Here is a 27,102-nt window from a genome sequence, read left to right as displayed (position 1 = left end):
AGTTGTGAACTGTTCCCTGCGCTCCTGTGTTTTTGATGGACATTGTGTTTTTGTGGCTTTGTTTCTGGCCCTCCGTCCTGGACCCCCGCCGCCCGCCCTGGGTGGGTTGTTTTTGGTTTTGTTTTGTTTTTCCTGGTTTTGGGCGTCTGGAATCCGCCCTTGAAGGGGGGGCTCTGTCACGATCCTGGGTCTTAGGACCCAGTGTTTTGAGTTTTAGTTCATTTTGATGTTTATAGTATGTTTAGCTCATTAGGCCTCCTATGTTGATTTGCTTATTAGTTCCCCCTTGTGTTTCAACCCATGTTAAGTCTCCCCTGCCCTTCATGTCTCTCTGTGCCCCCTCTGTTCTGTTTATGGTGTGTCTTTGCATATTTGAGTTTCTTGTTTTCTGTCACCCTGCATTGTGCATTATGTTCTCATGGTTGGTCTTTTGTTACTCCCTCTAGTCTAGTCTCTTGTGTTCAAAGCTGAGTATTTCCCTCTGTGTATTTTGGTTCTTAGACCTCTGCCTTATGGTTTGTCTCTGTTTCTTAGTTGCTGTCTCCACTGTGTCTAGTTCGCGTCTCTGTGTGATACTTCCTGTTTTACTTTGAAGGTCCATGCCTCATGTGAGTGTTTCTAGTTTTGCGTCTCGGTCTCGTCCAGTCCTGATTTCTCCCAGCTGTGCCCTCCTTCTGTGTCTCATTCCCTCGTTATCCCTCTGTGTATTTAAGCCCTGTGTTTCTCTTTGTCAGTGTCGTAGTCTCCATCATAGCTGTGTGATTTTTTTTTTTTTTTTTTTTTTTTTTTTTTTTTTTTTTTCTCCCCCTGTGGCTCCTTGTGCTTTAGTTTTCCCAGTTTAGTTTATTTTGTATTGTTTTTCGTGTCCCACTCCACGCCAGCAATAAAGCTGTGTTTTTTGAGTTTACCTTTTGTCTCTGAGTTTGCGTTTGGGTCCTACTTTTGCCTGCACACAGCCGTACTGTGACAGTTTGGAGGGGAAAATAAAAACTCCCCTTCGGTGTCTTAAAACTAAAGTAATGAGCCTGGTTGGAAAAATGAGAAGAGAGGACATTGAGATGTTTGCGTTTAATGGTGGGACTAAAATAAATACTCGAGTAAATACCAGAATATGCAGCTGAAGTACAGTAATCAGGTAAGTGTACTTTGCTTCCACCTCTGACTGCTTTACTGTAAGTGTGGAAACGTACTGTTTCATAATGTTTAGTTTCTTGGATCATGAACTAGGGTGTTGCCGAGTTTTCCTGATCATCCACAAACACTTTTTCCTGCTCAGAAAAGTGTTGCAGACCTGCAGCAGAGTGCACGCTCATCCTGTGCTTTGGTGCCTTTTTCGTTTTCCTCTTGGCCTGGTGCGTCCTGGCTCTGGTGTGCTCTGGTTTGGCTCTGGGTTTGGGTGGGTCTGACTGTGTGGTTTGACAGGCTCGGTAGTTAGTGCCGGGCTGGGGCTGCTCTGGCTCTCAAGGCAAAGTCCAGAATAATGACTGGATCCAAGTGGCCAGGCTGCGGGACTGACTGCTGACTCAGAGAGGCTGGCAGAGCAATTCATTGATGTTATCCATGAAAGGAACACAGCTGGGATACATAAACATGACCGGATTCAGTTTAAAGGAGACATATTTGCACATTATTCTTTAGGGCTCCACTGCAGACTTTTTTTTTTTAACTAAAGTTGGGCTAAAAGCTCAGATTCTTCAGGTAAAAGAACATAAGTAATGCTGAGAAAACAAGTTGGCTCAGGCAAGAAGAGAGTAATGCACAGAGAGAGGATATGAACCTTTCATATTGTGACTGCGGAGCTTTTTATTAACCAGCAGTCAGACATTAACCAGTGCTGTGAAGTCCAAAGTCCGTCCTATGTTTGTAAAGCAGGTGCAGAGAAACCACTGAGAGCCCCGTGACCACACTTTACCAGGAATCAAACCCACATCCTCCTCAGGATGCCTCAACCCTGCAGGGCATTAATGCATGGACACCATCCAGAGAAAACTTCCCTCGTCTCCTGTGTGGCTTCTGTTATAAATACAGGAATTTTCTCACTGCTGGCTTCGATCCAAGGTCAGCAGCTTTTAGCACTTTCAGAGCTTTTTGTGGTTATTCAGAGGATTTTTCTGAATGAGCACAGCAAAGTTATACAGTTAGGACAGGAAAAAATCAAACATCTGTCTCTCAGTACAGTGCTGACCATACTGTCTCAGCTGACAGGACAGTGGCCATATCACACTTTCAGTACCTTCACTGAGAGACTAGCACATGCTGTGTTGTGGGTCAGTAAAGCTCTGGTCAGAGATGCTCTTCTTCATTGGTCCACATGTTTAACCTAAATCCTTCTGAAGTGAACTTTAAGTCCAAAACGTCTCTGTGTTGATCTAAAAAGACACAACCATAAGTCAGACTGGAGCTGCAAGGTTGTATGGTTTCCATGGGCCCTGAATGCAACACAACAGAAAATACCGCACAACAACAGCAGGGGGTGACTCCTGTGGTTTGACTGTGTAGTCTGTGAGTAAATGATCCTGCTTGTCAGCTGATGTCTGAGCTCAGTAACTGTTTAAAATTACAGTAATTTTAAACATTTACATCTATTACTTTGTTGTTTTGGTGTATTTGACCATGATTGAGGTTACTGTCAGGAGAAAAGCTGTAAAACTTATAAAAACAGTTCAAAGACCAAAATTTCTGGCCACCTTCACATTTTTGAAAGCCATACATTGGGTCAGACTGAATTCTTTGGCAGGCCAATTCTGGCCCCAGGCCTTATGTTTGTAGCTAAAAGCATGCACGGTTAGCCAATCTGTCTGCAGTCAAGTCCATCCCACATGAAGCACATGTGCGTCCTTTATATACAGTCTGTGGAGAGTACTGAGAGGTGGAGGAGATGCCGTTTCTAACATATAAGGACAGGAATCAGTGAGTGGGACTACAAACAGTGGCTGAAGCACCTGGAAAGCACCTGATATCAGCACCTGTGCTGGCTCCTGCAAATGAACCAAAGATAAGAGAAACTTTCGTTCCTGTCCAAGATCCTGGAGCTTCCCGGCTCCCTAGTAATCTTCTTCCTTTTCTGTTGCAGCCTCCCACAGTCCCGATTCCAGCTTCCTCGCGTCATTGTTTCCCCGGGTTTTTTAGTTCCTCGTTTTGCTCCTCTGGTTTTCCCGGGTTGCCTTTTGTTGTTATAATAAAGTGTCATTTTCTGCTAGCGCTTGAGTCTGCGTTTGGACCTTTTTGTGCACGCGCGCTGCGGCGCATTGCACTGCTGGATAGCTTGCTCAAACTCAATAAGCAAGTGTCTGCTGTAGTGAGATCTAGCTTCCACCAACTGCGCCTTATCTCTAAGGCTAGGCATTATGTTCCGCATGAGGACCTGGAGAAGCTTATTCACGCTTTTGTGACCTCCAGGTTGGATTATTGTAACTCCTTGTACTACAGTCTTCCCTCTTCTCTTCTTCTTAGACTGCAAACAGTCCAAAATGCAGCAGCCCGCCTCTTGACTGGTACCAGGAAATTTTGCCCTATTACTCCTGTTCTAGCTAGCTTGCATTGGCTGCCCATAAAGTACAGTATTCAATTTAAAATATAACTCCTTACATTCAAAACTATTAATAAATTAGCGCCAAGTTATCTTAGTGAACTTCTCAAATCACATACTCCTGCGAGAACACTTAGATCTGCCACTCAACTACTTCTGACCCAACCCAGATCTCGGCTGAAGTCCCGGGGTGACCGTGTGTTTGCTCTGGCTGCCCCGGTACTGTGGAATACCCTTCTTCTCGACCTCCGCGCGTCTGATTCCATTGCACTGTTCAAATCATGACTAAAAACCCACTTATTCAATCTTGCCTTTCCCTCTAGTTAATATTTCTTTTATGATTTTATATTATGCACTTTTATGCTCATTTAACTTCTTGTTTGCTCTGTACCTGTTGCTTTCCTATGTATCAGTGACAGCTACCTGCTTGCATACTTAGTACTTGTTTGGTCCTATTTCTATTATCTAACTTCTGTTCTCTATGTTACTTGTTAAGCACCTTGGCATACCCTTGGTTTTTAAGTGTGCTTTATAAATAAAGTTTATTATTATTATTATTATCATCATAAGATAAAAACAACAAGAGGGCCTGCAGCCCTCAGAGAGGAAAGAATAGATCATTTAAAATATTAAATATTTAATATATGCTAATGGTAATGTAAGTCTTTATCTTTAACTTTGGGCTGGAGACTTTCTGGTAAAATGCTTATAGCCACACTAGAACAGGAGTACTTTCACAAAGTAGTTTTTTTTTTTTAACGGCTTTTTATCTAAAAAGACGTAAGTGCATTGTTATGGTGAATACTCTGATTTATGAGCTGTTCCCAAATGTTTATGACAGTGGAGCATCCATCCTGCCCACTCCTCTAATAACTCTGACCTTACTTTGTGTGACTGGATGGACTCACAATACTGCCTCTGTCCCCCACACACACACACACACACACACACACACACACACACACACACACACACACACACACACACACACAGAGTCAGAGTCATTGTTCACAGCCTGACACTCTCAAACACACATTATACCAATCTGCCAATGAATTCACAATGGAAACCATCTGTGTGAGTGTGTGTAGTGTAGGTGTTTATCAGTGTTATGGGGACAGTCAGTTTGCAGTGACTTTGCGGGGACAAAATGGAAAGCTCCTATCCACAGTGTTGGGAAGGTTACTTTTAAAATGTATTCCTCTACAGATTACAGAATACATGCCCCAAAATGTATTTTGTAACGTATTCCGTTACATTACTCAATGAGAGTAACGTATTCTGAATACTTTGGATTACTTAAGATATTATCATGCTGTTTTTTTTTTTTTTTTGTTTTGTTTTTTTTTTTGTTTTTTTGTGTGTCCCGTTTCGATCTTTAGCCATCAGAATTGTTGTCTTAAGGCCAAGAAAGATGCCAAGCGGATTTATTTTACCAAGTGGATCATCATGGCCTTGCCATATTGGTCCATTTGATTGACCTTTATTATAATTATGAATTTATTTTATTTTCAGTTGCTACAAACGGGACAGACATGACTGGGGGATAGGACAGGGAGAAAGAATGATAGAAAGAGAGGGAGAGAAAGAAAACCAAAGGAGAGAAGAGACGGTGAGAAAGGGGGGGAAGAAAGAAGAAAAAAAAAAACCAAACAACAAAAAAAAAAAAAACACCCGGGTCACCTGTATGGAGAAAAAAAACAGAAGAGAAAGCAAACAACAAAGAGCAACATAATAAAAAAAAACAGCACCATCACAATAAACTAGCTAGCAGTAGATATCAGTAGATACTAAATAATAAACGATATTGTGCAGCACGCAAGATAGACAGCGCACAATGTGCTTTGAGGCAGCAGCCAAGAAAGCTGTAGTCCGCGTCTGTGAATACCCGTGTGTACACCTGTGTGGATCAGCATGCTTGTATTCCAAAGGTTTCTCCATGTAACGATCTGCTAGGGAGTGTGGGGAGCCACAGCCCCGTCCTCCAGGGTATGAAGCAGGTATGGAGGAGATCAAAACTCCAGACATCCAGAGGCCCCCAGAACACAAGAGACCAAGGAAGACCAACAGCTGTTTACAACTACATGAATGTGATTTATTACTATTACTGAAAGTCCGCGGCTCCGAACCGTAGTAAAGGGACCTCTGGCTAATACCGTGGGTTCCGTGTTGGGCTCGTAGCCGAAAAATAGCTTTACTTTGTTGTGTGGGTCAACTTTGCTTGCGAGAGACAGAGAGAGGCGTTGGAAGGTTCCAACGGAACTTATTGTTTCGGAGGAAAACACGACAGTCGAGTCTTAATAGCTTACTTTCAACTGGGCTCGTCAGGCACTCTTCTTGGCTGCAGTGGTTATTATTATATTTACATGCTTCCACCTCCCGTTTCTGTTCGATGACAGCCCGTAGTTTTCCTTTTTCTCCCTCTCTTGCTCACAGACCCATAACGTGTATGGCAGTCCATTCTCCCTGCAGCACGGACTACACTGCCCATGATGCTACATTCTTTAGGGCTATGCTTGTAGCATTCTGCCTGTTAGCTTAGCACAACAACAACAACAAAAAGGCGCTCTCTCACCCAGGAAACACACAGTCGCAGAGAGAGAGTGTGTCACCCTGTAACCTTGGCAACCATAACGCTGCCGCCTGCAATAACAGAACACAGCTGTCAAACAAAACCCAAACAGTCCTGACCCGCGACAATATGAAACAGGAAAGTACTGCAGTGTAATCCATTTATTTCAACAAAGTAACTGTATTCTAAATACCACCTTTTTAAACGGTAACTGTAACGGAATACAGTTACTCATATTTTGTATTTTAAATACGTAACGGTGGTACATGTATTCCGTTACTCCCCAACACTGCCTATCGAGCAGATAATAAAATCAAAAAGTGAAGACTTGGGTCAACTTTAAGGTAATTTAGGCTTCCAGGAGAGAATTTAAATCAGTGTGAAGGGCTCTGAAGTGACTGAAGCTTGGCTGTGTGAGAGCTTATGGTGATGTAACTGAGGCAAGACTAAACAGCTGATTATGATCACAGGAAAGTGATCCAAAGAGGTAACATGACATAAACATGGATTTAAACTGTACTTGTTTTTTAACACTCACTTCATAAATAACAGTTTAATGCTGTGAGACAGATCTCCTAACTTATGGAATAACTTGCCCTTGCACAATAGAGAGCCCTCTTTTAGAACACATCTTAAAACTAGTGCTGTCAGCACTACTTAAAACCCATTTTTATTCCTTGGCTTTTGACTGCAGTGAGACTTAGTTTATCTTTTAATTAAATAATTTATTAACTAATGAATTTTTTTTAAATTGGCTTTTATTTATATCTTATAATTGTGATTATTTAGTTCTAATGTACAGCATTTTGTGTCATCTGTGGTTATTTTTAAAGTGCTTTATAAATAAAGATAATGATGATGGTGATGATGATGATGATGAAGATCTGACACTTTCGTAAAAACATGTCTCCACACTGAAGTCAAAACTGAAGCCACAAAACTTTGCAGAATTTCCAGAAACTGTAAATGGTCATGTAAAACTGTACCGCCCAACCACAACAACACTGACGGATGAAGTTTCTTAATCCAATGACGTAAAGGTTTTGTTTTCTTTCTGTGTGTCTAAGAGGGAGCCAAGTGTTTGACCCGGGCCACTTAGATTAGTCTGGCTATGTTTAAACCTAGCTATAAACACACCCAATAGCCCGATGTCCCATGCTGGAAGTTACAAGTGTGGGGACCTTTCTGTCCCCACACGCGTCCCCACAGCACCGTTAAAACCAGCCCTCCACGGTGCGCTGGGGAGGAGGGTAAGAAACTCCCCCTGTGGGCGGGCCTTCCCGCTGACCGTGCGCCGACAAACACCGTGAGGGACTGTGCTCTGCACGCGCGGCTCTAGAGCGAAGAGCAAGAGGAGTTTGGATCACTCCGCCGGGGCTTTAACGTGAACTAGAGCCGCAGACGGAATAGCGGGCAGGCTGCTGTTGGTGCCCAGTCCCGGTACTAACTAACTCCGCAGACCGTGGAGCTCCACAGGTACTCTGATCTGAGGTCTACCGGGATCTGTGTGTCTGTAAGTACTGCGAAAAACAGAGGTACTACTGCTCTGAGGAGGGAGGGGGCTCACTATTCTGAGGTCAGCTCAGATATGTTTGTACTCGCAGGGCTCTGAAGCTTCACAGCTTCACCTGCTCACAGGTACAGGTGTACTCTCTCTCTCTGACACGCACACCGGACCAGATGCTCCGACCAGGGGTTTACTGTATGTGTGTGTGTGTGTGTGTGTGTGTCTGTCTGTCTCAGGCTTTATTACATGAAGAAAAATGAACAGTTTAATGTAAAATGATTAGTTTGAAATCAGGAGGCTGGCACCAGAGTTGTGATGGTGTTGGTTTGTGTGGGTGGAGTAGATCAGTGTAAAGCAGAAGTCACACACTTTTTCTTGTGCTGAGAGCGGAGCAGAGACTGATGCTGAACTGGGAGAGGTCTGAATTGCAGTACTCTGACTCACAGTACACAGGACTCGAAGTATTTGAGTATCTGCTGCTAGCGTCCTGTGTTAGATACCACAGGGACCCTCACAGGTTGGGCTTTGCTGCAGTGTGAGGACCAAAAGCTTATTAGGCACAGGTGTTCCTAATATTTTGTCTGTGTTAGTGGGTCAGTGACAGCTGCAGGCTGTGTGTGAGTCCTCCTCTTTGCCAGCACACACACAATCATCATCATCACCGTCATCATCACCAGTGAGGTCAGAACAGAACACCTGAGCCTGTGAAGGTGTAGTTGGAGCTTGTTACAGTTTCCTGTTCCTGTTTGTGTCTGTAAACAGGTTCACAGTGATCTCATCACTACCATCATCATCATCACTCCGCTTTAATCTTGAAATTTGCGAGCAGTAGGCGTGACTTCAGGTGTCTGATGGGGTGTGAAGCATGTTTTGGCGTTTGTGTCAGAGACTGAAGCGCACTGCTTTGTGACTGGCTGTTTGCTCGCTCTCCACCAACCAGATTAGTCTCAGAAATCCCAGATTGGTAAAAGCCTGGTGCTCAGCGTGGCTCAGTGATGATAAATCGGGTTCCTGGTAGTGCCGGTGCGTCAGCCTCGCTTTGGCCAGGGTCAGATTGACACTCAGGTGGGTTTCTCTGAGGTCATAGCGTTACCATGACACCAGGGAGACGCCTTAGTCATGCTCAGTCATTGCAGGAAGCCAAAATAGTTTTTCAAGTTAAAACTGGATTCATTGCACAGGACAGGAGCTACACAGGGTGGTTCTGCATCATGCCAGTAGCTGAAAGCTCCAAATCGTTCCTTCCATCCTCAGATCCCTGCAGGAGAACCGCAGCTTCCTCTCATGTGAGCAGCTGGAAGTTTCTAGACACACACGCCATATTTTTATTATAGCATGAAGAATATTTCTGAACTAGACTAACCCTAATAATCATGAGTAACCACGAGCTCAGGCACTGATTCAAGCTTTAAGGTTATTTACCTCTGACCACATTAAAATGATCATTCTGTCTGTGAGTCTGTGATGGTGTGGATGGTGATGCAGGTGGTGTAGGTGTCTGTGAGTCGGTTCCTTCTGTAAACACTCATAAATAAGAATATGTGATGTTCAGACTGTAAGGATGGAGTGGAGAGGGTTAGGGTGGTGTTTGAGCTGAAGCTGTAGATCAGGGTGGTGTTAGGGTGAAGCTGTTTTGGGAGTGGATGTGTCAGATAGACGGTGTACACAGTCTAGTGCAGGTAAGGTTTCATTCAGAGGGTCTGCTCTGACTGATGTTAGTGACGTGGAGGCAGCTTCCAAAATGACTCCTAATGAAAGCATCAGGCTGGTTTAAGAAACCACCCTCATCATCCATCAGCACTGCCTCGACTGAGCTGACCCATCACACCCGAGTTCACACTTGGGTTGAGGAAAAAGTCATCATCCGGGCTCAGAAATGAGGAGAGGAAGTCGTAGAGATTTATCTGGATCCAGTTTTCATGTTTAAAGATTTTTTTAGTTAAAGACAATAAAGAAAGCACCAAAACTGAAGAGAGCTGCACCACAGATATTACAGACAATCAACAATAATCAATAAAAATCAACAATAATCAGAGTTCAGCGATACTTTGGATGGAGCTGAGGCTCACACAGGACCACATCTCAGCTCTGAAACTCAGAGAGGATGGGCCACGAAGACCTCAGTGACAGGATGCTTCACTGTTTGACTCCCAGTGCAACAATGCTGGTGTGAGTGTGTATGTGTGTTGTATGAATGGTGTCTTCACACGGGGGTCTCATCCCGGTTGGTTGGGGCTGAAACAAATGAGCCTGGAGGCGTCCTGTCAGATGCTGCTTGTCTTGGTCAGTCAGGAGGAGCTGTTCATTCCTGCTGCTTCAGCTCCTTCAGTCTCGTCTACTCACCTCAGGCATGAATGTCAGGGTCATCCTTTGAACTGTTCTTTTTCCAATGGAATAGCTGTGCAGCATGCATCTTTAACGACTTTAAAGAAAAAGTTTGGGTTTTCTCTGATCCACACAGGTACATACGCTATATTGCCAAGAGTGTTCAGTCACCCATCCAGATCATTGGTGTTCCATCACTTCCATGCCCATAAGTGTACAAAATCAAACACCTAGGCATGCAGACTGTTTCTACAAAGATCTGTGGAGGAATGGGTCACTCTCAGGAGCTCAGTGAACTCCACCGTGGTACTGTGATAGGATGTTACCTTTGCAACAAGTCTAGCGTGACGTTTCCTCTACTAAATATTCCAGTCAGCTGTTAGTGGGATTATAACAGAGTGGAAGTGATTAGGAACGGCAGCAGCTCAGCCACTGAGTGATTGGCCACGTAAACTCACAGAGCGGGGTCAGTGGATGCTGAGGATCAAAGTGCACAGAGGAACTTTCTGTCGAGTTAGTCGCTACAGACCTCCAAACTGTTTGGCACAGGGAATAGTTTGGGGATGGAGCTTCCTGTTTCAGTATGATTGCACATCAGTGCAAAAGCCATAAAGACATGGATGAGCGAGTTCGGTGTGGAAGAACTTGAGTTCTGACCTCAACCCAACAGAACACCTTTGGAATAAATTAGAGTAGACACTGAGAGCCAAGCATTCTCTTCCAACATCAGTGTCTGACCTCACAATGTGCCTTTGGAAGAATGGTCAGAAATTCCCATAAACACTCCTAAACCTGTGGAAACCCTTCAGCTGTTATATTAAACCCTATGGACAGGTGGATGTCACTCAAGGTGTGTGTGTGTGTGTGTGTGTGTGTGTGTGTGTGTGTGTGTGTGTGTGTGCGTGCGCTTTTGGCAGTGTGTCTATTCACACTCATTGATATTTGGTTAAATATCTCTTAGCAGCTGCACATCAACCAAACTCTTCTGGTATCCATCAAAAGCTCTGGCTGATATCAGACTCCAAAATTGGTGAAGTTAATTTCAATTGGTTGGTTTCCTGGCACAGACCCGGAATTTAAACAAAGTTCCTAAATGTTGCGGAGCGTTGAGGTTGGAGCTTTAGAAAGTTTATTCATGACCACAATCATTGTATGCAGTTTGTGCTGTGTGAGTCACCTCGGAGGGGTCAAAGGTCATCAGCAGCCGTAGCCAAAACATGAATGATGCTGTAGTGCATGTGAGTGAGCTTCACTCATCTTCTTTTCACGTTTCATCACAGCTCGTTTGTTTTATTGACTTCCTGTTTTCATTTTACGATCGTACATTTAAACAAACTAAATGATATTAATGATAAAAAGTGTATTAAGTTTAAGTTGATGCACTGTTTTCTGTATTTTTAAACTTTTATAAGGTAGAAAAAAACTTTTAAAACTGGAACAAACCCTCCCTGTGGCAGCATTTTGCACATTTCGGATTCTTCTGCTCACCAATCATTCACATCATACAGTACGTATCCTTTTAACTTCAAACTGACAGATATCTGAAGCAGGCAGATTTCCATCCTCGGTGACCTGCACTAGTCTGACTCTCAGAGAAAGCAGGAAGTCTGACATTGTGTGTCTGTTGTCGCTGCAGTGTGTTCGGAGCACGTCGCTGTGTTGGACACGATGTCCTGCCCTCACTGCCTCCTGCTGGTTCTGCTAGTTCTGCTGGTTCACGACCCTCCGGCTCAGTCCAGGCCAGCCACAGAGGACACGCGCACAGGTGAGGAGCATCTGAGGTCTGAGGGTGGACACCATGACTGAAAGACGTATCTAAAGTCACTTTTCAGACACCTCCTACAGTTTAACCTGAGTTTGCTTCATTTAAACTAGAATTAAAGCCGTGTTTAATGTCCCAAACTCAGACACGTCAGTATAACTGACACCAGCGAGCAGCAGCAAATCCTCACAGTCAGACAGCTGGCTTTAGCATTTCAGTTTAACTGGATCCAGGATCCCAGCATGGAACGAGACGATGTAGCCTCCTGATGGAGGCTTGAAGCAGTTAGAGCCATTCATACATGTAAACACTGAGGCTGAGCTCTGAGCTGTGACAGCCCTGCTGTAAGACCCTGGTGTTTAAGGAAGATATTACTAAACTAACTAAAATTCAGTTGAAGATTTGTCAGAGAAGTGCATCTCTCTTCTTGGAGACTCTGAAGCAGGATATTTAATTTATGCATTTTATTAATTTATGAAACCAAACTGAAGCATGTGCAGGTGAATTTCTGCAGTGAAGTAAAGCGGGGTGTCTTCAGCGTGGCTGCAGCTTCAGACGCTGTTAAATGTGGGAGTTATGATAAACACATAAACACTTTTCTGAAAAACTGAAATGAAAACAAAACGCTATAAACTCACAAATATTCCTTAACAGAGAATCTGAGACACAATAACTTGTTTCTTTTAATTGGCTTTTTTTAATGTCACTGTCACTGGCTTTTATTACTATTTTTAGCCTGAAGCAGAGGGCTGTGGTTATCTGAATAACCACAGTTCATGGTTAAAGCCTGGTGCTCAGCGTGGCGCTCTGATGATAAATCGGGTTCCTGGCAGCGCCGGTACGTTAGCCTCTTTTTAAGTGCTGCAGCACTTGTTTGGGCCTCGCCCTCCTTTGTTTGAGGCTCGTTCACATCTGATCTTGACTGTGGTCGCGGTGTTTCTGTCTCCATGTTATATAAAAGCTCCTAAAAGTTTCCAATGAGAGAAGTTCTGTAAAAGGAAAGTGACTTTTCAAGGTTTGGTTGTTTGTGGCTGCAAGGCATCTGAAAACGTTTAGAGTGATTTTTTCCTGGTGAGAGCGAGGACAGCGCTCAGACTGGCCCTGTGAGAACACATGAAGCGCTGTGCAGCACAAACACAACAAACACACTTGCCTCGGGTGGTGTGTGGGTGTGTGTGTGTTTGTGTGTATGTGGGTGGGTATGTGCCGGTCCAACCATCTGGACTCCAGCTGAGTGTTTGAATCTGTAGTTTCTTGTTTTGCTCGGCTCAGGTTGAAGCCACGCCTCCTTGTGGCAGACGCAGTAACAGAAAATGATCCTGAGCTGGTTTCTCGTAAACAGCGTCCCTCGAGCCCGGCCCTGTCTCACTGTTCTTCTCTGATGTCTTTACCAGGAGCTGTACTTTCAGAGCCACAGAGCCTCTTACACCATCAGTCTACAGCAGAAGGCCTTCCAGGCTCCTGATGCTGGTTTGGTTTTCTGTTTGTGACCGCTGGTCAGAGAATATGAAACAGCTGAGGATATTTCTTTGAAGTGTTTAAGCTAAAACTGTTCTGCTCACTTCCTGCTCCAGGTTTCATTCTCAGACTCTCCCAGAGCTGCTCTGCATGATTCACAGTTCATAATAATCCCTCTTTATCTGACCCTGGGCCTCGGTCCTCTGTCTGAAACCAGCTGCTGTAGGTTTGTCTTGTTGAAAACTGACCTCCTGATCTGGAACGAAAGTCTTCTAAAGCTGTTGCCCTGTTTACAGTTAGCAGTTTATTTCAGCCACATGTTAAATGTGCCCATTTCACAAGCTTATGTTTCCCATAAAATCTCACTGATTCATTTTGGCATTACACTTCATTACACTTCTTCTGGTATGAGCTTTTCCACAGAATCAAAGCATCAAGAGGGGCACCTCAGTGTCAACCATATATTTGATTTGTGTAACATACTGGGATATTTAAAATTAGAATGCTTTTATATCGTATATAGTTTCTGTTCTGTCTTGGAGCGTTGTGACATCACTGCTTCTGGGATTACTAAAGTGTTTTGATTCCGATTCATGTCTAAAAAGGGCGGATGTTAGTTTATTCTTCTGAATGTGGAATCAGAGCGTCTGATGTCCTCTGAGATGCTCTCAGTCATCTTCCTGTGATACACATCATGTGTGGTCATTGAGGTTAATGCAGAACTGTAAAAGCTGCATGTTTTAAACAAACTGCCTTTTATTTTAAAGCAGACGCAGTGAAATCCTCCGAAGACGAAGAAGATGACGAATCTTCGTCAGAGGAAAACAAGCTGTCCGACGAGCTGTCGACGAGCAGCGAGAAGCTGCAGCAGCGTAAGCTTCAAACTGCTCTCTCTCTCTCAGACAGGTGTTTGTAATCACGATGCTTACGTGGCTGTGTCTCCTCATTAGCGCTGGAGCCGCAGTGGGTGATGCCAGACAAGATGGAGAAGCTGCTTCACGCCGTTCCTGCAAGCACAACGGTGAAGTTTCGATGCCAAGCAATGGGAAATCCGCTTCCCTCCCTGCGCTGGTACAAGAACGGGAACGAGCTGAGGAAGGACCAACGAATCGGAGGCTACAAGGTGAGTTTGTGACATCAGAGGAAGCTTCAGAGTTAGTTTTCCTTTTCATCCCTTTGGTTTACCTGTGTTCTGTCCTTCAGATCAGAGACCACATGTGGAGTCTAATTATGGAGTCAGTGGTTCCTTCTGATAAAGGGAACTACACCTGTGTGGTGGAGAACGAATATGGAAGCCTGCGACACACTTACCAGCTGGATGTAGTCGGTAAGAGTGATGGTGAACATTTCAGGCACAGCTGAAGCTCTGTGAAACCCCATATTCCTCCAAACTGAACAAAAACACAGCAAATCATCATTCTTGTCCTCTTATTTTACCTCTCTCTTTATCTCCATCCTACCTGTTTCAGAGCGCTCTCCTCACAGGCCCATCCTGCAGGCCGGGCTGCCGGCCAACCAGACGGCAGTGGTTGGCAGCAACGTGGATTTTGTGTGCCGCGTCTTCAGCGACCCACAGCCTCACATCCAGTGGCTCAAACACATCGTCATCAACGGCAGCAAAGTGGGACCGGACGGACTGCCCTACGCTCGTGTTCTCAAAGTATGGAAAGCTGATATAAATGTAGTCAAACTTGTTCCCTTTATTCCCCGATCACACCTCAGGGGATACCTGTGTGCTGCCTGGATAGCAGCGCTTTACATCAACCTGAATAATCCCAGGAGCGCCGCTCCCTTTGTCTCTCTTAGACTGCTAATATGAACACCACAGACAGAGAGATGGAGGTGCTGAATCTGAGGAGTGTAACTCTGGAAGACTCTGGAGAGTACACCTGCCTGGCCGCCAACTCCATTGGGGTGTCGCACCACTCTGCGTGGCTCACTGTGGTCGATGGTATGTGAAGGTTCGCAGGTTTGCCACGCACAGAAACGAGCTCAAATCTCTGTTAATGTTCCCGATGTGATCTCTCCTCAGACCCTCCGCCCTCCCCACTGACCTCGCAGGCGTACCTGGAGATCTTCATCTACTGCCTTGGGTTTTTCATCATCGTCGTCCTCACCGCCACAGCAGTCATCTGCAGGCTCTGCTGTGTGCCGAAGAAAAGTGACTTCAGCAACCAGCTGGTCGTGCAGAAATTAGCCAAGAGCATGCCTCTGAAGAGACAGGTGAGGAGACAGGTGAGGCGCCCTCGCTCTCTCCTTTTTAAGATGTGCTCTCAAACGCGCTGGAGAGGAAATTGCATATCACAAATTTAGAAGATCATCATTTAGCCCGGAGAAATAGTTTGCTGCTCTGCAAAGCCAGAACATTTTACTATTTCATTGATTGAAGAAAATAAGAACAACCCCAGGTTTCTCTTCAGCACTGTAGCCAGGCTGACAAAAAAGTCAGAGCTCTGTTGAGCCAACCATCCCTTGAGTAAGTTAACTAGTAATGACTTCATGAACTTCTTCACAAATAAAATTTTAACTATTATAGATAAAATTACTCAGAATCATTTCACATTTCACGTTATCTACAGCTATTTTCACTACAATTGATATTTGTTTAGTATTGTTCTCCAGTTGATCTTTCTGAGTTAACTTCAGTAATTACTACCTCGAAACCATCAATGTGTCTTTTAGACTCCCTTCCATTCTTACTCTGGATGGCATTACCTTGGCAAATAAAAACTGTAATTCATTATTATCAGGATGTCCTAAAAACTCCCTGAAAAGACTTCAGTTGATCCCAAATGCTGCAGCAAGAGTACAGACAGGAACTAGAAAGAGAGAGCAGATTTCTCCTATATTTTCTTCTCTTCATTGGCTCCCTGTTAAATCCAGAATTCAAAATCCTGCTCCTCACGCTGTCACCGTTAATCTCGTTAGAATGATGCTAACGCCATAACTGCATTAACGCAGCAAATCTCTGTTAGCCCATGGCTGCACCATGATGCAGCCCCATGCATGGGGCGATCCGCGCTAACTCGCTAACGGAGATTTGCTGCATTAATGCGGTTATGGCGTTAGCATCATTCTAACGAGATTAACGCTGACAGCACTGCTTCAAACTTTCCTTTTTAATAAAGAATATAGTTAGGGCTGGATCACGTGACCGTGAATCCTCCCTTAGTTATGCTGCAATAGGTGTAGGCTGCTGGGGGATTCCCATGATGCACTGAGTGTTTCTTTACTCACATTTGTTTGTACCTCTCTGCATTGAATCATTAGTTATCATTCATCTTTGGCTCTCTTCTACAGCATGTCTTTGTCTCATCTTCCTCCCCAACTGTCTGCCCCTCCCTTAACCTGGTTCTGCTGGAGGTTTCTTCCTGTTAAAAGGAAGTTTTTCCTTCCCATTGTTGCCAAGCGCTTGCTCACAGGGGTCATAGGGTTATTTTTTTGTTTCCTTTGTATTATTGTAAAGTCTTTACTTTACAACATAAAGCACCTTGAGGTTACTGTTGTTGTGATTTGGTGCTGTATAAATAAAATAGAATTGAATTCTGCGTCCACAGGTGTCAGTCGAGTCGTCGTCCTCACTGCAATCGGGGATGTGTTTGATGCGTCAGTCTCGTCTCTCCAGCGCGGCCACCACCGTCCTGGTGGGCGCGTCCCAGTACGAACTTCCCTATGACCCTGCGTGGGAGCTGCCTCGTGACCGGTAACCACGCCTTTTCTGCCCCTCGCCCCTCCCAATCTGCACCTGAGATTGCTGCAGCAATTGACATCAGGGCAAAGACTGCACTGTTATTTCTTCATCTGTTACATTCTAATGTAACCTGCCTGTCTCTGTGACCTTTGACCTATCACTAACACGACCAAACAACCAGCTTACAGACTGAGTTGGAGAGCTCACTGTCAGCTGCACAGCATGTTTCTGAAATTACGTCAGCCTCGTCTTCTCGGTCTGTTCTTAAGGTTTAAATATAATGAAAGTGAGCGTGAGATCAGCGTGCTCCTGTATCTGCTGACCGTTTGTTTGTCGTCCTCAGGCTGACTCTGGGGAAGCCTCTGGGCGAAGGCTGCTTCGGTCAGGTGGTTCTGGCCGAGGCCATCGGGATCGACAAAAACAAACCGACACGGGTCACCAAAGTCGCCGTGAAGATGCTCAAAGGTGAGAGAACTTGCAGGCAGCAGTTTAGGGTGAAAGATTCCCCCTGCAGCTGCCTCTTTGCAACCCACCTCCACCCTAGCTTCTCCATTCCAGCTTGTGTGTGTGCCCCTAATAAAATAAATGCAAATTACTTTATAAGGAAGTAAAGTTCTGACTGTGGTGGTGCTCAGTGAAGTCTCAGCAGAGCTCCAAATATAAATGTGGAAACTTGTGCAAGTGTGAGCTGCAGGGGGCATGACATTGAGGTTGTCGCTGAAAGATTACGTGTTGTTGCTACGTGCAGCCGATGCCACGGAGAAGGATCTGTCTGACCTCATCTCTGAAATGGAAATGATGAAGATGATCGGCAAACACAAGAACATCATTAACCTGGTGGGCGCCTGCACGCAGGACGGTGAGCACCGCCACGTCTGAGGTCTTTAAATTCCTGCCGTGTGAGTATTTGCTACTAATGCGTTTCTTTCATTCTCCTGGGGTTCGCCATGACCCGGAGCAGGTCCTCTCTATGTGGTGGTGGAGTACGCTGCGCAGGGTAATCTGAGGGAGTATCTGCGAGCTCGCCGGCCGGTCGGGGTGGAATACTGGAGCAGCTCCAGGCAGGCGTCACTGGGCAGCCTGGAGGTCAGGGAGCTGGTGTCGGCAGCGTACCAGGTGGCCCGAGGGATGGCATACCTCGCATCAAAGAAGGTCAGAGAGACTTTACATCATCAGGGCGCAGACTCTGCTCCTTTTCATGCTTGAACGATCTTGTGAACTCTGTGGGCATCGGTTTTCTTTTGCCAGTAAACACAGAGCGTCTGACGAGAAATCTGACACACGCAGTGCAGAAATATACTCACAGCCACTTTATTAGGTACACCCATCTCCATACTTTTATGCCTGGACTCTGCTGCTCAGAAGAATCGTGCTTCAGTTTAATTCCATTTCATTTAAGTAGCACCAAGCACAGTAACAGGTGCCTCCAGGTGTTTTATATTGTGAGATAAAGACCCTACAATTATAACTGATCATCATTTTTTTGTCTTGTGCTGGGTCTTGGTGCAAACTTACTAAAAATATGGAGCTGGATGAACAGAAGGGGTCTTGTGGGATTATAATATTATTTTATGCCATGTTAGACCCCTAATTAAAGATTGTGAATTATTATGTAGTTTTAGTTTGCATTATTCTCCTGAATTAGAAGAAGGTGGTAACTATTACATTTGTTAAACTGATTTGCATTACATTAGACTGCTGATTTATTGTGAATGAATGATATTGTTTTATGATGCATTATACTGCTGAGTTATAAGAAATACTGTTCGCAGAAAGTCATCGCCTTATTTGTCTGATTAGAAGAGAACAGAACATACTGGAGTTTTCTGCCCCATCTCAGCAGGAGCAGATAAACAGGGAGCCAAGGTCATAGCTTAGGCGCTGTGTGAGAGAAAGCATGTGAATGTTTAGGCTTTTATGATTAGGTGGGGGCCACTAGAGGCTATAAGAGTTTGATCAATGCTCCACCATTTTGAGATCTGATGCTGTCTGCGTACGGTGTCCATCTCCCACACGTGTGATCATTAAATCATCGTTTGACTCAACCCGGCCGGACCAGTGTTGTTATTTTGGTTTTCCTCTTGTATCCATCCCCAATATTTGAATCCGTAACAGTCTCCAGCCTTTATTCTTTAAGAATAAAAGGGGGAGGGGGGTAGCTGTGTTGTGAGTGCATTGGGTTGTCGGTTGAATTCTCGGTGTCATGATGTAAAGGCTGACCCTCCCCTGTGCTTCAGTGCATTCACAGAGACTTGGCGGCCCGGAACGTTCTAGTCACCGAAGACAGCGTAATGAAGATCGCCGACTTCGGTCTGGCTCGAGACATCCACCACATCGACTACTACAAGAAGACCACCAATGTAAGTTGGACAGACTTTTATTTTGGCGGGGTGAAAGCCAAAGGTGACAGGGTGCTGATCTTTGGGTTTGATTGTGTCCGCAGGGTCGGTTGCCAGTGAAGTGGATGGCGCCGGAAGCTTTGTTTGACCGAATCTACACACACCAGAGTGACGTGTGAGTCCTCTGAAGCCTACCGAGCATTTGAACCAAGACTTCCTCTTCCTGTGATTTTACAGCATTTTACGGCTTCCTGTTTTTTGAGCTCATCACATCATGTGTGTTTTTAAAATAATTTACACTGGTAGGGAGAAGCAGTCTCAGCAGAGATGCCTAGACCCCGTTCTGTCTTCCTCCTCCTCCCCAGTAGTGCTATGTGATACAAAGTAAATACAGGGCTAATATTACTGATGCCGATATATTTAACTTATAGAGGCAGCTGATGTCGGGGAGCGCGGTGCGTACTGATTTATGACAAACCATCATCAGTTTGCGAAAAGATCATTAAATCACTGTGACTTTTACTTTCAAACTAAGAAGTTAACACAGTAAAAACAGACCTTCTGGCTTTTATTTTGAAACTGAGCTGAATGTAGAGGTGTCTATCTCAGCGTCTGTAGTTTAACTGTGCTGCAGGCTGGAAACAAAGCGGACAGTCAGCACAGACGTGTTTCATAGCTCATGTTTGGAGTGTGTGTGTGTATGTATATATATATATATATATATATATATATATATATATATATATATATATATATATATATATATATATATATATATATATATATATATATATATATATATATATATATATATATATATATATATATATATATATATATATATATATATGTATATGTATGTATATATATATATATATATATATATATGTATATGTATATATATATATGTATGTATATATATATATGTATATATATATATATATATATATATATATGTGTATATATATATATATATATATATATATATTTAAAAAATGATTTAACACACTTCAGTGAGCTGAAAATATGCTGCTACAGTAACAGCTACAGTAGCTCACAAAAGTGAGTACACCCCTTAAATTTGTTGAAATATTTTATTGTATCTTTTCATGGGACAACATTAAAGATATGACACAATGTAAAGTAGTTAGTGTGCAGCTTGTATAACGGTGTAAATTTGCTGTAATCTCAAAATAACTCAACACACAGCCATTAATGTCTAAACCGCTAGTAACAAAAGTGAGTACAGCCCTAGGTGAAAATGTCCAAACTGGGGCCAAAGTGTCAATTTTTTGTGTAACTATCATTATTTTCCAACACTGCCTTAACTCTGTTGGTCATGGAGTTCACTAGAGCTTCACAGGGTGCTGCTAGAATCCTCTTCCACTCCTCCATCATGGAGGTGGTGGATGTTAGAGACCTTGTGCTCCTCCACCTTCCATTTGAGGATGCCCCACAGATGCTCAATAGGGTTTAAGTCTGGAGACATGCTTGGCCAGTCAAGTACCTTTACCCTCAGTTTATTTAGCCAGCCACTGGTCTTTTTGGAGGTGTGTTTGTGGTTGTTGTCATGTTGGAATCCTTCCTGTGGCCCAGTTTCTGAAGGGAGGGGATCGTGCTCTGCTTTAGTAAGTTACATGTTGGCATTCATGGTTCCCTCAATTAACTGTAGCTCCTCAGTGCCAGCAGCACTCATGCAGCCCCAAACAATGACAATCCCACCAACATGCTTGACTGTAGGTAAGACACCCTTGTCTTTGTACTCCTCACCTGGTTGCCGCCACACATCCCTGACTCCATCTGAACCAAATAAGTTTATCTTGGTCTTATCAGACCACAGGTAATCCATGTTCTTAGTCTGCTTGTCTTCAGCAAAGTGTTTGCAAACCTTCTTGTGCATTATCTTTAGAAGAGGCTTCCTTCTGGGACAACAGCCATTTGATGCAGTGTGTGCCGTATGGTCTGAGCACTGACAGGCTGACCCTCCATGCCTTCAACCTCTGCAGCAATGCTGTCAGCATTCACACATCTATTTTTAAAAGACAACCTCTGGATATGACGCAGGGCACGTGCACTCAACTTCTTTGTTCGACCATGGAGAGGTTTGTTTTGACTGGAACCTGTCCTGTTAGACTGCCATATGGTCTTGGCCACCATGCTGCAGCTCAGTTTCAGGATGTTGTCAATATTCTTATAGCCTAGGCCATCTTTATGTAGAATAACAATCCTTTTTTTCAGATCCTCAGAGAATTCTTTGGCCTGATGTGCCATGTTAGACTTCCAGTGACCAGTATGAGAGAGTGTGAGAGCAATAACACCAAATTCAAGACACCTTCCAATTTGCACCTGAGACCTTGTAACTCTAACAAGTCACATGACACCAGGGAGGGAAAATGGCAAATTAAGCACAATTTAGACATTTTCACTTAGGGCTGTACTCACTTTTGTTGCCAGCGGTTTAGGCAATAATGGCTGTATGTTGAGTTATTTTGAGGGGACAGCAAATTGACACTGTAGTACAAGCTGCACACTGACTACTTTACATTGTATCAAAGTGTCATATCTCCTATGAAAAGATACAATAAAACAGGAAAATGTGAGGGGTGTACTCACTTTTGTGAGATATAGTATAATGGCCAAAAACACTTTAACATTAGCTGATGCTGACTCTCAACTCTCAGTCATGACTGATGTCATGACTGAAACATCACTTTCACCTCTGTGTGAGCCACTTGGATATTCTTTGTCTGTCTGAAGTACTGTGACCTCTGACCTTTGTGCCGGGTGTGTGTGAGGGGTTTCCTTCCAGCAGCATCGTGTTTGCAGTGTTTTCATGTACAGCTGTGAAGTAGCTCTACACGCACTGCAGCCTGCACAGCTCTGCTCAGTGCTGCTCATGTGACCGCAGGGCGACTAATCACAGCAGAGCAGGGAGGTGGCTGCAGACATGCCTGTTGTCTGATGAATGGGTACAACACTGAACAAACTTAAGTACTGATCTGATGCCAATACCTGTGTTGCCACCGATACTGTCGATACTTGGTCAGTCCGCCCGCCTCTACAGCCCGGCGTGTCCTGGGTCTGCACTGGGGTCTCCTCCGATTAGACCAGAAACTCATCATGAGGAGGCGTCCTGTTCAGATGCTGAACCTGCCTCCTTTTTATGTGGAGGAGCAAATCTGCTCTGAGCTCCTCCTGAACTCCCGTCCCTGGAGCCCCTCTGGAAGCTCATTCCCACGCTCGTGCTCACGGGTGAGGGCAGGAACGTAGAACGAGCTGTAAATCTGCAACTTTGCTCTCAAAGCTCGACACAAATGTCTGTCAATCACCCGCTTTGCTCTCCTCCGACTCGTGAAACTCATCCCAGCCTGGAGTGGACCTCCACCCCAGCAGAAGGTGATGTTAAAGCAGCAAGTAGCTGTTTGACAGCTCCGATCTATGGAGTGTGAAATTAGATGTTGGTGCTAAAGATCATGGGTTAATGTTTACATGTTTGATGGTTCAGATGTTGTCTTCAGCTGAAGCAGAGAGATAGAAATGGTGATATAGAGGAATAGAGAAATAGCTATTTAATATTTCAATTATTAATAAATGAGGATTTTTATGAGTTATTTTCATGTGACAGTTGGGAGAAAATTACAGAGCTGCTCGTTTATCTCTGTGTTCACAGCTGGTCGTTCGGGGTCCTGCTGTGGGAGATCTTCACCCTCGGGGGGTCTCCGTACCCCGGCGTCCCTGTCGAGGAGCTCTTCAAGCTGCTGAAGGAGGGACACCGCATGGAGAAACCATCGGCGTGCCCTCAGGAGCTGTGAGTATATCATCACATCAAACACTTCAGTCTGACACTTAAGCAGAGGAGCCGGTCATTCCTGGAAAACTCAGCAGAAGAGACAGCTTCATTAAATGCCAATATCTGAAAACATGAGACCTGGAGGATGAGCCGACTTTAAAAATCCAACATTTACCACTTTTATGCTCTAAATTCACTTGAATCTAGTCAAACAAGTATCTCCAGACAGCTGCAGCTAACAAACCTTCTGCCAAATCTGAAGGTCGCTTGTGTAGTCGCACGTGACTTCATGTAAATAAGGAAACACAAAGTCAGAGACACAGCTGCAAACATGTGTGATCAAAAGAGGATATTTTGTTTTATTTGGTATTGTGTTCGTTGATGTGTTGATCCGACCTGCGCAGTAAAGCGTGTGTTGCATGGTCTCAGGTATCTGATGATGCGGGACTGCTGGCATGCCGTCCCGTCCCGCAGGCCGACCTTCCAGCAGCTGGTCGAGGATTTGGATCGAACTGTCTCCATCATGGCCAACCAGGTGACTTGTCGTTTCTTTGTTAAGGAGTAAAACCTGCAAATGTCCTCCACTTCAGCTGTTTCTCTTCAGTTGGTCCCTCTCGTTCCTCTTTAAACATTTAACTGATGGGTGGAGCACTCGCTAACCATCAGGAAGACTGAGACAGATATTTTATTATTTCTGTAAATTTAAAGTTATCTGTGAGCTCCTGTGAAATTTATACCACAGTCTGTGTTGGTTTCCTCTCATCTTAGTTGCAGTTGGCTAACGCAGAGCTGTGTGACTGCCTCAGTGCTGAAGCCTCTGCTGGACATCAGAGGAACTGCAGCTTTGCTTTGAACTTTCAAAAACGTCATGATTGTATTCATTTATTTGAAGCGGCGTGGGTCTCTTGGCGAGAGAGCATTGATGTGACGTTGAACAAAGAAAAGTTAGAAGCGAGTTTTGGTGTCATGTGACAGAGCTAAAGTCTCCAGAGCTTCCACTTCCTGTTCTAACGTGTGATTCTGCCTCTGCAGGAGTACCTGGACCTGGCCGTCCCTCTGATCCAGTACACTCCGGTCCAGTACTCCCCGGTCAGCGCCTCCTCAGCTTACTCCTCCATCTCCACATAATCCTCCCGGGAGCCATTCTCCTTCCTGAATCATCTTCCTCCCATTTCCTGCACGGCGGTGGTGGCCCTGGGACGAGCTGCTTGGCTGCGGCCTGATGTGAAGAACAGCTGGACTGAGCTGAGATCAGGAAACAGCACGGACTGACGAGATGTCCTCAGTGTGAATATTGTACATAAAGTTTGTCTCATCTGAGAAACGGGACATGAAAGGGTCAAGGTGGGAGCGAGAGTCTGTATAAATGTATAAATGTGTAAAACTCAAATCTCCCTGATGCTCCTGAATGCCTCGTTTATGGATTTTCTTTCTTGGATCTGTAAAATAACTGATTAACATATTAAAATACCAGAGTTTTTAATGCGTTGTGAATTAAATGTGAGTTATTCTTTAGAATAACTTCATGAGCAGCTGTTTGTTTCCTCAGAAAGTGAAACGATGAGTCTAAGGAAGCACGGACATTAGAAAATGTCTCTGATGATTGATTTTTTTTTCCTAGTCTTTGTTTTTCGTCATAATAACTAAGGTCAGCTTTAGTTTGAGCTGTAATAACTTTGATCACATCATCCTGGTGCAGACGAGAGGATCGGTTGCAAGCGCGTTCATAAATGGTTTCTTATAAAGTTCTGTCTGAATATATATTTGAATGATATTGGGTTTGAGATGGTGTGGCGCAGAAGGACGGCCTCAGAAGTGGAGGCCCCATTGATGAGGAGAGTCTTCATCATGGCTCACACAAACATGGTGTTTTGCTCCCACAGAGAGGAAACCTGATGGTGTTTCAGGTGCTTGTCTGTCTGCTTCAGCCTGTCTTTCCTGTTTCCTGCGCTAATACCATCAGTTTCCCCCCAGGCTTCCATGAATGTCTAAATCCTCTCCAGAGGGAGCTCTGCTGGTAAGATGTGATGATCGCAGCACAGGAAACATTTCAGATTCAGTTATTCACATTTGTGCTCAGCTTAGCTTAGCTTAGCATAACTGATCAGCAGGTAAAAAAGTAAGAGGAAATCTCATCTCAACAGGTCTATTTTATTTTTGTGGGACTAAAGTTATCTGTAATTCATAAACAGCTATTGCAATATTCTTGCACTTCCTCCGGTGTCCAGCAGAAACCACTCAGTGCTGCACTGAGTGGTTTCCATACACTCCCATGTTAAACCTTTACAGTACAAATAAACAGGTTTACACATTTACACTTTTACAATACACAAACTGCTTGGTCTCTGTTGATCATTTTTAAATAATTTCCTCTTCATGGGGAGTTTGCATTGTTAGGGGCGTGGCCTTTTTGACTGATGGGTGGATGGTGACACAGCCGGCTGTAGCTGCTAGCTGTCTGCTAACTTCACCTGAACTGGACCATGTTTGTGCTGTTGGAGCATTTTTAATGACATCATCTGATCAATAATATGGCAGCTGTGAGGTTACTGTACTAACAGACTGTCCAAGAAGGTGGAACCCCAGGTTTGCTGAGTAACATCTGAGGATTTTGATTGGATGTCACACTGATTAGCAGGTATTTATGTGTGTGTCATACACCTGTACAGTCTGTGGATTCAGTTTGTGTATGAAGATGAAAAGAGGTGGTGAACTTATAAAAGTGATCCTTTTCTTTGATCAGATGAGGAGATGGTCATGGTCATGCTTAAAGAGCTTATCTCAGGTGTGTGTAAGTGTGTCAATGATGGTGAGGTTACAAATACTGGGCTAAGATGAAGGTGGTGTAGGGTTTGCTTTAGTAAAGGCAACATTAGATCCTCTAATCATGCTTCAGTTTGTTCTTCATGTTCTGTATCATTGATCTGATCTTGCAACGTTAAATATAACAGAGTAAAACTCTGACCTTAAACTTCATTCACCTCACCTGTTCTCTTGGGGTCTAACCCTCTCGTTTCACTTGTGCAGAGGCAGAAACTTCGGTAAAAACAGAGCGCTCTGTTTCTGGTTCCAGGAAAAGCCTGATGGAGGCTAATCATCCAGACTAGTGAGCTGAAGACCCATCGTTACCTTCAGTGACAGATGGCTGAGGGTTGCTCACATTACACCTACAGGAGTGTGGATGTGACTCTGGGTTACCTGTGAACGAAGGTTCTTTCATGTGGTGTCAGAAAAATCAGGAAAACCAACATTTCACTGAAAAACAGTGATGAAGGACACCATAAACCATAAAGAGCAAAACATTCTCTGTGACTCAGAGTTTAACTGTATCTTCAACAGATGAAGATTTGATCGGCACCAGCCCTGTGGGCTTAGCAGGCCACAAAGTACAGCTTTGATATCGATATCCATCTTACTAGTTTCAGTTTTTACAGAACAAATCTATGGGCAGAAATCTGTGCCATCAGAAACTGAATTTGAATAAGTTCAATTTGAATTTGAATTGCTCAGATTGAATCTGAATTGTAACTTGAATAAATGCTTTTGAAAACTGAATTTGAATTAGTCTAATTTGAAATTGAATTTATGGTTTGAAAATGATCATCACTAAATTAAAAATCATTTTCCAAAGACAGCTTTGGAATTCTACTAGAAACAGTCGATCATATTTGTTTGTCAAAGCTGAATTCAGGGCAAACTACGCTAAATTAGCGTTTTTAGCTAGCAGCTGCAATAAGCATAACAGTTACCTTACGGCTATCTTTTGTTAACATGACGCTTGTTCTTATACATGTAATACATTTATTACCAACCTGAGAGTTTATCCGCTGGTCATTCGACATGACGAATGACTTCTGAAGTCTTAATTCAGCTCAAGACGCTGTAGATTCCCGTCGGTAACACTTTCGGTCCGCTAGTAAAACGTAGTTCTATTAATCTGCGCTTGAACCGGAACCGGATGTAAGTTCCAAAAAACTGAATTGTAGAACTGAAACTGAATGGTGAGAAGTGAAACTGAAATTATTCGAGAGCTGAATTTTTAAAGGATAAAATGCAGTTTCAAAGCAAATCAATTCATTTTCAAAATATAAATTCAATTTCAAATTAGACTAATTCAAATTCAGTTTTC

General features: G+C 43.9%; 1 protein-coding gene across 3 annotated transcripts; it reads left to right on the top strand.

Annotated features, from left to right (window-relative positions):
• Positions 1-1,914: 1,914 nt before the first annotated feature.
• LOC146705258 (fibroblast growth factor receptor 1-A-like) lies at positions 1,915-24,246 on the top strand. Of its 3 annotated transcripts, none has more exons than XM_085462909.1 (17): positions 1,915-2,058; positions 11,570-11,698; positions 13,921-14,025; positions 14,104-14,276; positions 14,357-14,480; positions 14,623-14,813; positions 14,960-15,104; positions 15,186-15,388; positions 16,711-16,856; positions 17,188-17,309; positions 17,593-17,703; positions 17,806-17,996; positions 19,082-19,204; positions 19,288-19,358; positions 22,854-22,991; positions 23,403-23,508; positions 24,006-24,246. In XM_085462909.1, exons 1-17 carry the CDS (start codon positions 1,941-1,943, stop codon positions 24,099-24,101), a joined length of 2,292 nt encoding a protein of 763 aa, XP_085319035.1. In that variant the 5' UTR covers positions 1,915-1,940; the 3' UTR covers positions 24,102-24,246. The 3 variants fall into 3 exon arrangements, with proteins under 3 accessions (XP_085319035.1, XP_085319034.1, XP_085319033.1); XM_085462908.1 differs by lacking the exon at positions 1,915-2,058 and adding an exon at positions 11,302-11,440 and having other exon boundaries at positions 15,186-15,376; XM_085462907.1 differs by lacking the exon at positions 1,915-2,058 and adding an exon at positions 11,302-11,440.
• Positions 24,247-27,102: the final 2,856 nt, after the last annotated feature.

Source organism: Copadichromis virginalis, linkage group LG7 (genome assembly GCF_057382275.1).
Source record: "Copadichromis virginalis isolate Kocher_CV1m ecotype Utaka linkage group LG7, C_Virginalis_male_GT1.1, whole genome shotgun sequence".
Lineage (NCBI taxonomy): Eukaryota > Metazoa > Chordata > Actinopteri > Cichliformes > Cichlidae > Copadichromis > Copadichromis virginalis.
Note: the sequence above shows the minus strand (reverse complement) of the source record. Positions and strands in the feature narration are given on the sequence as shown.

Bases quoted from the DNA above. Each gene is read 5' to 3' on its own strand.
- LOC146705258 (XM_085462909.1), top strand. From the start codon at position 1,941: ATGCCTCAACCCTGCAGGGCATTAATGCATGGACACCATCCAGAGAAA. The intron at 14,481-14,622 runs GTAAGAGTGATG...TACCTGTTTCAG, and splicing joins TTACCAGCTGGATGTAGTCG to AGCGCTCTCCTCACAGGCCC. The intron at 17,704-17,805 runs GTGAGCACCGCC...GACCCGGAGCAG, and splicing joins GGGCGCCTGCACGCAGGACG to GTCCTCTCTATGTGGTGGTG.